The 13,086-nt window shown below is 41.1% G+C and overlaps 1 protein-coding gene across 2 annotated transcripts in view; it reads right to left on the bottom strand.

Moving 5' to 3' along the window:
• Positions 1–9,982: 9,982 nt before the first annotated feature.
• inpp5kb (inositol polyphosphate-5-phosphatase Kb) overlaps positions 9,983–13,086 on the bottom strand; it is a 47,513-nt gene continuing 44,409 nt past the window's right edge. For both annotated transcript variants that reach the window (XM_036968126.1, XM_036968127.1), the window contains 3 exons: positions 10,969–11,456; positions 10,549–10,740; positions 9,983–10,248 (listed from right to left, as the gene is read on the bottom strand). In XM_036968126.1, the coding sequence (XP_036824021.1) occupies positions 11,388–11,456 (69 nt within the window). In that variant the 3' untranslated portion in view covers positions 9,983–10,248; positions 10,549–10,740; positions 10,969–11,387. The remainder of the gene's footprint in view (positions 10,249–10,548; positions 10,741–10,968; positions 11,457–13,086) is intronic.

Here is a 13,086-nt window from a genome sequence, read left to right as displayed (position 1 = left end):
CCTAAGTATGGTTCTAAATCAGAGACAACGATTGCCAGCTGCCTCTGATTGGGAACCATACCAGGCCAAACACAAAACCTAGACTACAAAACATAGAATGCCCACCCCAACTCACGCCCTGACCACCCCAGCTCACGCCCTGACCACCCCAGCTCACGCCCTGACCACCCCAACTCACGCCCTGACCAACTCAACTCACGCCCTGACCACCCCAACTCACGCCCTGACCACCCCAACTCACGCCCTGACCACCCCAACTCACGCCCTGACCACCCCAACTCACGCCCTGACCACCCCAGCTCACGCCCTGACCACCCCAGCTCACGCCCTGACCACCCCAACCCACGCCCTGACCACCCCAACTCACGCCCTGACCACCCCAACTCACGCCCTGACCAAACTAAAACAGACATAAAAAAGGAAGTAAGGTCAGGACGTGACACTGGGTATGTTCTGATGGGAGGGGCTTCCCCTATAAAAGGAGCCTCTCTTTCAGTTCAAGGGGGGAACCATATTGGATTGAGCTGTTGATTTGGCAGCATTGTTTTTAGCTGTCCCATAATGAATACTTTGGATGGCAGTACTGTTTTTCCTCCGGATTCACTCTGTAAATAAACACCCAGAAGCACAGAAGTACTTTGAGGCTCCGCCATCTTTTTTATTTGATAGAGGTTTTCCAGTTTAGCCTTCTGGCCTACTCTACGTGACAGACCTGATGAATAATGTCATCAGTGTTATGAGACAAGTTAACAATATCATCAGTGTTATGAGACCTAGTTAACAATATCATCAGTGTTATGAGACCTAGTTAACAATGTCATCAGTGTTATGAGACTAGTTAACAATATCATCAGTGTTATGAGACCTAGTTAACAATATCATCAGTGTTATGAGAGCTAGTTAACAACATCATCAGTGTTATGAGACCTAGTTAACAATATCATCAGTGTTATGAGAGCTAGTTAACAATATCATCAGTGTTATGAGACCTAGTTAATCTTATCATCAGTGTTATGAGAGCTAGTTAACAATGTCATCAGTGTTATGAGACCTAGTTAACAATATCTTCAGTGTTATGAGACCTAGTTAACAATATCATCAGTGTTATGAGAGCTAGTTAACAATGTCATCAGTGTTATGAGACCTAGTTAACAATATCATCAGTGTTATGAGAGCTAGTTAACAATATCATCAGTGTTATGAGAGCTAGTTAACAATGTCATCAGTGTTATGAGACTAGTTAACAATATCATCAGTGTTATGAGAGCTAGTTAACAATATCATCAGTGTTATGAGACTAGTTAACAATGTCATCAGTGTTATGAGAGCTAGTTAACAATATCATCAGTGTTATGAGACTAGTTAACAATATCATCAGTGTTATGAGACTAGTTAACAAAATCATCAGTGTTATGAGACTAGTTAACAATGTCATCAGTGTTATGAGACTAGTTAACAATTTCATCAGTGTTATGAGACTAGTTAACAATGTCATCAGTGTTATGAGACTAGTTAACAATGTCATCAGTGTTATGAGACTAGTTAACAATATCATCAGTGTTATGAGACTAGTTAACAATGTCATCAGTGTTATGAGACTAGTTAACAATGTCATCAGTGTTATGAGAGCTAGTTAACAATATCATCAGTGTTATGAGACTAGTTAACAATATCATCAGTGTTATGAGACTAGTTAACAAAATCATCAGTGTTATGAGACTAGTTAACAATGTCATCAGTGTTATGAGACTAGTTAACAATTTCATCAGTGTTATGAGACTAGTTAACAATGTCATCAGTGTTATGAGACTAGTTAACAATGTCATCAGTGTTATGAGACTAGTTAACAATATCATCAGTGTTATGAGACTAGTTAACAATGTCATCAGTGTTACCCATCTGTTCTCACCTGATCTAGTTTACCGACCCATCAGTTTATAACTGATCTAGTTTACCCACCCATCAGTTTATAACTGATCTAGTTTACCCACCCATCAGTTTATAACTGATGTGGTTTACCCACCCATCAGTTTATAACTGATCTAGTTTACCCACCCATCAGTTTATAACTGATCTAGTTTACCGACCCATCAGCTTTTAACTGATGTGGTTTACCCACCCATCAGTTTATAACTGATGTGGTTTACCCACCCATCAGTTTATAACTGATGTGGTTTACCGACCCATCAGCTTTTAATTGATGTGGTTTACTGACCCATCAGTTCTCACCTGATCTAGTTTACCGACCCATCAGTTCTCACCTGATCTAGTTTACCGACCCATCAGTTTATAACTGATCTAGTTTACCCACCCATCAGTTTATAACTGATCTAGTTTACCCACCCATCAGTTTATAACTGATGTGGTTTACCGACCCATCAGCTTTTAATTGATGTGGTTTACCGACCCATCAGCTTTTAATTGATGTGGTTTACCGACCCATCAGTTTTTAACTGATGTGGTTTTCCGACCCATCTAATAATTGCCTCAAAATGAAAACAGTTCACAGTCCAGATTTATTTTTAAACAGTTTTAATAAGATTTCCTACAATAAAAAATGTGCATGTGAATATATTTGCTACATTAGCGTCAGCAGTAAGAAAATCCAGCCATTGTTTCTCTTCATAAAGTGGTGGAAGGTAGTTCAATCCCAAAATCAACAACATACTAAAGGCATGATTTCAGAGACACATTCATGTAGAGATCAGGTACATACTGTATTGTATGCCCATGGTGGAGTGGTCAACACGCGCCACGTCGTTAACATATCTACGTCCGGAGGACTATATGCATAGTCACTTTAACCATATCTACATGTACATACTGCCTCAATCAGCCTGACTAACAGGTGTCTGTATGTAGCCTCGCTACTGTATATAGCCTCTCTACTGTATATAGCCTCTCTACTGTATATAGCCTCTCTACTGTATATAGCCTCTCTACTGTATATAGCCTCTCTACTGTATATAGCCTCTCTACTGTATATAGCCTCTCTACTGTATATAGCCTCTCTACTGTATATAGCATCTCTACTGTACATAGCCTCTCTACTGTCTATAGCCTCTATACTGTATATAGCATCTCTACTGTATATAGCCTCACTACTGTATATAGCCTCTCTACTGTATATAGCCTCTCTACTGTATATAGCCTCTCTACTGTATATAGCCTCTCTACTGTATATATCCTCTCTACTGTTATAGCCTCTCTACTGTATGTATTCTCTCTACTGTATATAGCCTCTCTACTGTATGTAGCCTCTCTACTGTATATAGCTTCTCTACTGTCTATAGCCTCACTACTGTCTATAGCCTCACTACTGTATATAACCTCTCTACTATATATAGCCTCTCTACTGTATATAGCCTCTCTACTGTATATATCCTCTCTACTGTATATAGCCTTTCTACTGTATATAGCCTCTCTACTGTCTATAGCCTGTCTACTGTGTATAGCCCCTCTACTGTATATAGCCTCTCTACTGAATATAGCCTCTCTACTGTATATAGCCTCGCTACTGTATATAGCCTCTCTACTGTATGTAACCTGTCTTTATACTGTTGTTTTATTTCTTTACTTACCTATTGTTCACCTAATACATGTTTTGCACTATTGGTTAGAGCCTGTAAGTAAGCATTTCACTGTAAGGTCTGCTACACCTGTTGTATTCAGCATTTCACTGTAAGGTCTACTACACCTGTTGTATTCAGCATTTCACTGTAAGGTCTACTACACCTGTTGTATTCAGCATTTCACTGTAAGGTCTGCTACACCTGTTGTATTCAGCATTTCACTGTAAGGTCTACTACACCTGTTGTATTCAGCATTTCACTGTAAGGTCTACTACACCTGTTGTATTCAGCATTTCACTGTAAGGTCTACTACACCTGTTGTATTCAGCATTTCACTGTAAGGTCTACTACACCTGTTGTATTCAGCATTTCACTGTAAGGTCTACTACACCTGTTGTATTCAGCATTTCACTGTAAGGTCTACTACACCTGTTGTATTCAGCATTTCACTGTAAGGTCTACTACACCTGTTGTATTCAGCATTTCACTGTAAGGTCTACTACACCTGCTGTATTCAGCATTTCACTATAAGGTCTACTACACCTGTTGTATTCAGCATTTCACTGTAAGGTCTACTACACCTGTTGTATTCAGCATTTCACTGTAAGGTCTACTACACCTGTTGTATTCAGCCTTTCACTGTAAGCCTTTCACTACACCTGTTGTATTCAGCATTTCACTGTAAGGTCTACTACACCTGTTGTATTCAGCATTTCACTGTAAGGTCTACTACACCTGTTGTATTCAGCATTTCACTGTCAGGTCTACCTGTTGTATTCAGCATTACACTGTCAGGTCTACTACACCTGTTGTATTCAGCATTTCACTGTAAGGTCTACTACACCTGTTGTATTCAGCATTTCACTGTAAGGTCTACTACACCTGTTGTATTCAGCATTTCACTGTAAGGTCTAATAAACCTGTTGTATTCAGCATTTCACTGTAAGGTCTACTACACCTGTTGTATTCAGCATTTCACTGTAAGCCTTTCACTACACCTGTTGTATTCAGCATTTCACTGTAAGTTCTACTACACCTGTTGTATTCAGCATTTCACTGTCAGGTCTACTACACCTGTTGTATTCAGCCTTTCACTGTAAGCCTTTCACTACACCTGTTGTATTCAGCATTTCACTGTAAGGTCTACTACACCTGTTGTATTCAGCATTTCACTGTAAGTTCTACTACACCTGTTGTATTCAGCATTACACTGTCAGGTCTACTACACCTGTTGTATTCAGCATTTCACTGTAAGGTCTATTACACCTGTTGTATTCAGCATTTCACTGTAAGGTCTACTACACCTGTTGTATTCAGCATTTCACTGTAAGGTCTACTACACCTGTTGTATTCAGCATTTCACTGTAAGGTCTACTACACCTGTTGTATTCAGCATTTCACTGTAAGGTCTACTACACCTGTTGTATTCAGCATTTCACTGTAAGGTCTACTACACCTGTTGTATTCAGCATTTCACTGTAAGGTCTACTACACCTGTTGTATTCAGCATTTCACTGTAAGGTCTACTACACCTGTTGTATTCAGCATTTCACTGTAAGGTCTACTACACATGTTGTATTCAGCATTTCACTGTAAGGTCTACTACACCTGTTGTATTCAGCATTTCACTGTAAGGTCTACTACACCTGTTGTATTCAGCATTTCAATGTAAAGTCGACACCTGTTGTATTTAGCATTTCACTGTAAGGTCTACTACACCTGTTGTATTCAGCATTTCACTGTGAGGTCTACTACACCTGTTGTATTCAGCATTTCACTGTGAGGTCTACTACACCTGTTGTATTCAGCATTTCACTGTGTGGTCTACTACACCTGTTGTATTCAGCATTTCACTGTGAGGTCTACTACACCTGTTGTATTCAGCATTTCACTGTAAGGTCTACTACACCTGTTGTATTCAGCATTTCACTGTAAGGTCTACTACACCTGTTGTATTCAGCGCACGTGACAAATAAACTTTAGATTTGGTTTAATTTGACTACCTTCTATATGATGATAGCATCAACGTATAGTCCAGAGGTAAAATACCTGCCGACTAGTATCAAATCAGACAAATATTGTGGCAAAAATACACAGTCACAAGTAAACACACAAATAAACAAACAAATTATACAATGCCATTAATCCTGGCATTTTGAACATGTGTTTGAACATTAGTTGTGCTATTTGTGTTTCACTCTAAGACCCATACAGCATCCTGGAGTCACCCTGATCACAGAGGGAAACATTACAGACAGAATACAACACATCAGACCCATACAGCATCCTGGAGTCACCCTGATCACAGAGGGAAACATTACAGACAGAATACAACACATCAGACCCATACAGCATCCTGGAGTCACCCTGATCAGAGAGGGAAACATTACAGACAGAATACAACACATCAGATTCATACAGCATCCTGTAGTCACCCTGATTACAGAGGGAAACATTACAGACAGAATACAACACATCAGATTCATACAGCATCCTGGAGTCACTCTGATTACAGAGGGAAACATTACAGACAGAATACAACACATCAGACCCATACAGCATCCTGGAGTCACCCTGATCACAGAGGGAAACATTACAGACAGAATACAACACATCAGACCCATACAGCATCCTGGAGTCACCCTGATCACAGAGGGAAACATTACAGACAGAATACAACACATCAGACCCATACAGCATCCTGGAGTCACCCTGATCACAGAGGGAAACATTACAGACAGAATACAACACATCAGACCCATACAGCATCCTGGAGTCACCCTGATCACAGAGGGAAACATTACAGACAGAATACAACACATCAGACCCATACAGCATCCTGGAGTCACCCTGATCACAGAGGGAAACATTACAGACAGAATACAACACATCAGATTCATACAGCATCCTGTAGTCACCCTGATCACAGAGGGAAACATTACAGACAGAATACAACACATCAGATTCATACAGCATCTGTAGTCACCCTGATCACAGAGGGAAACATTACAGACAGAATACAACACATCAGACCCATACAGCATCCTGGAGTCACCCTGATCACAGAGGGAAACATTACAGACAGAATACAACACATCAGACCCATACAGCATCCTGGAGTCACCCTGATCACAGAGGGAAACATTACAGACAGAATACAACACATCAGATTCATACAGCATCCTGTAGTCACCCTGATCACAGAGGGAAACATTACAGACAGAATACAACACATCAGATTCATACAGCATCCTGGAGTCACCCTGATCACAGAGGGAAACATTACAGACAGAATACAACACATCAGATTCATACAGCATCCTGTAGTCACCCTGATCACAGAGGGAAACATTACAGACAGAATACAACACATCAGATTCATACAGCATCCTGGAGTCACCCTGTTCACAGAGGGAAACATTACAGACAGAATACAACACATCAGATTCATACAGCATCCTGTAGTCACCCTGATTACAGAGGGAAACATTACAGACAGAATACAACACATCAGATTCATACAGCATCCTGTAGTCACCCTGATTACAGAGGGAAACATTACAGACAGAATACAACACATCAGATTCATACAGCATCCTGGAGTCACCCTGTTCACAGAGGGAAACATTACAGACAGAATACAACACATCAGATTCATACAGCATCCTGTAGTCACCCTGATTACAGAGGGAAACATTACAGACAGAATAAAACACATCAGATTCATACAGCATCTGTAGTCACCCTGATCACTGAGGGAAACATTACAGACAGAATACAACACATCAGACCCATACAGCATCCTGGAGTCACCCTGATCACAGAGGGAAACATTACAGACAGAATACAACACATCAGACCCATACAGCATCCTGGAGTCACCCTGATCACAGAGGGAAACATTACAGACAGAATACAACACATCAGACCCATACAGCATCCTGTAGTCACCCTGATCACAGAGGGAAACATTGCAGACAGAATACAACACATCAGATTCATACAGCATCCTGGAGTCACTCTGATCACAGAGGGAAACATTACAGACAGAATACAACACATCAGACCCATACAGCATCCTGGAGTCACCCTGATCACAGAGGGAAACATTACAGACAGAATACAACACATCAGATTCATACAGCATCTGTAGTCACCCTGATCACAGAGGGAAACATTACAGACAGAATACAACACATCAGATTCATACAGCATCCTGGAGTCACCCTGATCACAGAGGGAAACATTACAGACAGAATACAACACATCAGACCCATACAGCATCCTGGAGTCACCCTGATCACAGAGGGAAACATTACAGACAGAATACAACACATCAGACCCATACAGCATCCTGGAGTCACCCTGATCACAGAGGGAAACATTACAGACAGAATACAACACATCAGATTCATACAGCATCTGTAGTCACCCTGATCACAGAGGGAAACATTACAGACAGAATACAACACATCAGACCCATACAGCATCCTGGAGTCACCCTGATCACAGAGGGAAACATTACAGACAGAATACAACACATCAGATTCATACAGCATCCTGTAGTCACCCTGATCACAGAGGGAAACATTACAGACAGAATACAACACATCAGATTCATACAGCATCTGTAGTCACCCTGATCACAGAGGGAAACATTATAGACAGAATACAACACATCAGACCCATACAGCATCCTGTAGTCACCCTGATCACAGAGGGAAACATTACAGACAGAATACAACACATCAGATTCATACAGCATCTGTAGTCACCCTGATCACAGAGGGAAACATTACAGACAGAATACAACACATCAGACCCATACAGCATCCTGGAGTCACCCTGATCACAGAGGGAAACATTACAGACAGAATACAATACATCAGACCCATACAGCATCCTGGAGTCACCCTGATCAGAGAGGGAAACATTACAGACAGAATACAACACATCAGACCCATACAGCATCCTGGAGTCACCCTGTTCACAGAGGGAAACATTGCAGACAGAATACAACACATCAGACCCATACAGCATCCTGGAGTCACCCTGTTCACAGAGGGAAACATTGCAGACAGAATACAACACATCAGACCCATACAGCATCCTGGAGTCACCCTGATCACAGAGGGAAACATTACAGACAGAATACAACACATCAGACCCATACAGCATCCTGTAGTCACCCTGATCACAGAGGGAAACATTACAGACAGAATACAACACATCAGATTCATACAGCATCCTGTAGTCACCCTGATCACAGAGGGAAACATTACAGACAGAATACAACACATCAGATTCATACAGCATCTGTAGTCACCCTGATCACAGAGGGAAACATTACAGACAGAATACAACACATCAGACCCATACAGCATCCTGGAGTCACCCTGATCACAGAGGGAAACATTACAGACAGAATACAACACATCAGACCCATACAGCATCCTGGAGTCACCCTGATCACAGAGGGAAACATTACAGACAGAATACAATACATCAGATTCATACAGCATCCTGTAGTCACCCTGATCACAGAGGGAAACATTACAGACAGAATACAACACATCAGACCCATACAGCATCCTGGAGTCACCCTGATCACAGAGGGAAACATTACAGACAGAATACAACACATCAGACCCATACAGCATCCTGGAGTCACCCTGATCACAGAGGGAAACATTACAGACAGAATACAATACATCAGATTCATACAGCATCCTGTAGTCACCCTGATCACAGAGGGAAACATTACAGACAGAATACAATACATCAGATTCATACAGCATCCTGTAGTCACCCTGATCACAGAGGGAAACATTACAGACAGAATACAATACATCAGATTAAAATACTCATATATATTCAAATATACTATTCATTCATATTCAAAAATAAGATTTTATTAATATTCAAATATACGATTCATTCATATTCAAATATAATATTTATTCACGGTCTAATATAATATTCATATTCAAATATACTATTCATATTCAAATATATTATTAATTCATATTCAAATATCAGATTTATTCATATTCAAATATACTACTCATTCATATTCAAAAATAATATGTATTCATGTTCAAATATACTATTAATTCATATTCAAATATATTCAAATATACTATTCATTTAGAAAGTCTCATTGTCGATTTATGTACCCATGTATAATTATGATAACAATAAAACTCTCTCTCTCTTCAACCCAGGTATATTACCACCAGTTCTGTCTCTCTTCAACCCAGGTATATTACCACCTGTTCTGTCTCTCTTCAACCCAGGTATATTACCACCTGTTCTGCCTCTCTTCAACCCAGGTATATTACCACCTGTTCTGTCTCTCTTCAACCCAGGTATATTACCACCTGTTCTGTCTCTCTTCAACCCAGGTATACTACCACCTGTTCTGTCTCTCTCTCTTCAACCCAGGTATACTACCACCTGTTCTGTCTCCCTCTCTTCAACCCAGGTATATTACCACATGTTCTGTCTCTCTTCAACCCAGGTATACTACCACCTGTTCTGCCTCTCTTCAACCCAGGTATATTACCACCTGTTCTGTCTCTCTTCAACCCAGGTATATTACCACCTGTTCTGTCTCTCTTCAACCCAGGTATATTACCACCTGTTCTGTCTCTCTTCAACCCAGGTATATTACCACCTGTTCTGCCTCTCTTCAACCCAGGTATACTACCACCTGTTCTGTCTCTCTCTCTTCAACCCAGGTATACTACCACCTGTTCTGTCTCCCTCTCTTCAACCCAGGTATATTACCACATGTTCTGTCTCTCTTCAACCCAGGTATACTACCACCTGTTCTGTCTCCCTCTCTTCAACCCAGGTATATTACCACCTGTTCTGTCTCTCTTCAACCCAGGTATATTACCACCTGTTCTGTCTCTCTTCAACCCAGGTATACTACCACCTGTTCTGTCTCTCTTCAACCCAGGTATACTACCACCTGTTCTGTCTCTCTCTCTTCAACCCAGGTATACTACCACCTGTTCTGTCTCCCTCTCTTCAACCCAGGTATATTACCACCTGTTCTCTCTCTCTTCAACCCAGGTATACTACCACCTGTTCTGTCTCCCTCTCTTCAACCCAGGTATATTACCACATGTTCTGTCTCTCTTCAACCCAGGTATATTACCACCTGTTCTGTCTCTCTCTCTTCAACCCAGGTATACTACCACCTGTTCTGTCTCCCTCTCTTCAACCCAGGTATACTACCACCTGTTCTGTCTCCCTCTCTTCAACCCAGGTATACTACCACCTGTTCTGTCTCTCTTCAACCCAGGTATATTACCACCTGTTCTGTCTCTCTTCAACCCAGGTATATTACCACCTGTTCTGTCTCTCTTCAACCCAGGTATATTACCACCTGTTCTGTCTCTCTATACTACAAAGCAGGATTAATCAGTAAGCCAGCTGTTTTGCCTAAATATTATGAAATAACTATTTTTATTTTTAGAATGATAAGCTTGAAATAGGCATGGTCTTATTGACTCAAATAATCAGTTTAAACAGTTTAGCATTCTTAATTAACCAGCAAATCAATAGTTATTTCTGATTGTTTATAAAAGTTAACTGCCAACTCATTGATCTTGCCTTGCAGTATACCCCTCTGTCTCATCTTCATTGGGGCACAGGGGTCAGGGCCAAGGAGGTGTGTGTGTGTGTGTGTGTGTGTGTGTGTGTGTGTGTGTGTGTGTGTGTGTGTGTGTGTGTGTGTGTGTGTGTGTGTGTGTGTGTGTGTGTGTGTGTGTGTGTAGCCAATGAGGTGTTAAGATAATGTGGGGTTTATTTGTTCAACCCGTTGACATCCTGTGGAACCATCCCCTCCATAACAGCCCTCTTAGACTCCACAATCTAGATGGGGAGGGGGGTCAGAGAGAGAAGAAGAGAAAAGAATAGAGGATAAGAGAGAGAGAGAGAGAGAGAGAGAGAGAGAGAGAGAGAGAGAGAGAGAGAGAGAGAGAGCAACACAGTTAGACACTACCAGATATTGAGAAAACAAAAAGAGAATTACTTGACACATTGGAAAGAATTAACAAAAAAACAGAGCAAACTAGAATGCTATTTGTCCCTACACCGAGAGTACACAGTGGCAGAATACCTGACCACTGTGACTGACACAAACTTAAGGAAAGCTTTGACTATGTACAGACTCAGTGAGCATAGCCTTGCTATTGAGAAAGGCCGCCGTAGGCAGACATGGCTCTCAAGAGAAGACAGGCTATGTGCTCACTGCCCACAAAATGAGGTGGAAACTAAGCTGCACTTCCTAACCTCCTGCCCAATGTATGACCATATTAGAGACACATATTTCCCTCAGATTACACAGACCCACAAATAATTTGAAAACAAACCCAAATTTGATAAACTCCCATATCTACTGGGTGAAATACCACAGTGTGACATCACAGCAGCAGGATTTGTGACCTGTTGGCACAAGTGTGGCATAGGGGTCTAAGTGGCGCAGTGGTCTCAGTCACTGCTTCTCAGTGCTAGAGGTGTCACTACCCCTAACCCTAACCCAATTTTTGACAGAAAGTGGTCTTATTTCAAGCTAAAGTGTACTGTTAGCTAGCTAGCTAACGTTAGCTGGCTGGCTCCCTAGCTAAAGTTACGTGTATGACGTTATTATTCGTATCCCAGAACCGTTTGCTTTGCTAGTTAGAGCCTAATGTTAGCTAGCTAACATTGAACCTGTTTGGTTAGCTCCCAGCAGATTCATGCAGGGTAGTAACGACATGATTTGGCACTATGTTCATTATTGTTTAACAAGCTAACGTTATCTGGCTGGTTCGTTAGGTAACGTTACATGACATGTGTGATCTTACACGTTGTTTACCTAGCCTGGTTCATTGTTTACCAAGCTAGGTTCATTGTTTACCTAGCTAGGTTCATTGTTTAGCTAGCTAGCCAGGTTCATTGTTTACCTAGCTAGCTAGGTTAATTGTTTACCTATCTAGGGTCATTGTTTACCTAGCTAGGTTCATTGTTTACCTAGCTAGCTAGGTTCATTGTTTACCTAGCTAGGTTCATTGTTTACCTAGCTAGGTTCATTGTTTACCAAGCTAGGTTCATTGTTTACCTAGCTAGCTAGCTAGCTTCATGTTAACGTTATCTGGCTGGTTCGTTAGGTAATGTTACATGACATGTGTGATCTTACACGTTGTTTACCTAGCTAGGTTCATTGTTTACCTAGCTAGGTTCATTGTTTACCTAGCTAGCCAGGTTCATTGTTTACCTAGCTAGCTAGGTTCATTGTTTACCTATCTAGGGTCATTGTTTACCAAGCTAGGTTCATTGTTTATCTAGCTAGCTAGCTAGCTAGCTTCATGTCTTAAGCTAAAGTGTACAACACCCGTTGAATATGGCCGCTGTCAGTAAACGTCGGCAAAAAAGCGTAATGAAATTGTTGCCAGCAGAGCTGGTTAGGCTGTTTTCATGTTATCCAGAGGTAAACAAATCATCGGCCAGGGAGTCAACTGTG

This window comes from Oncorhynchus mykiss, chromosome Y (genome assembly GCF_013265735.2).
Source record: "Oncorhynchus mykiss isolate Arlee chromosome Y, USDA_OmykA_1.1, whole genome shotgun sequence".
NCBI lineage: Eukaryota > Metazoa > Chordata > Actinopteri > Salmoniformes > Salmonidae > Oncorhynchus > Oncorhynchus mykiss.
This window is presented reverse-complemented; position numbering and strand designations above follow the sequence as displayed.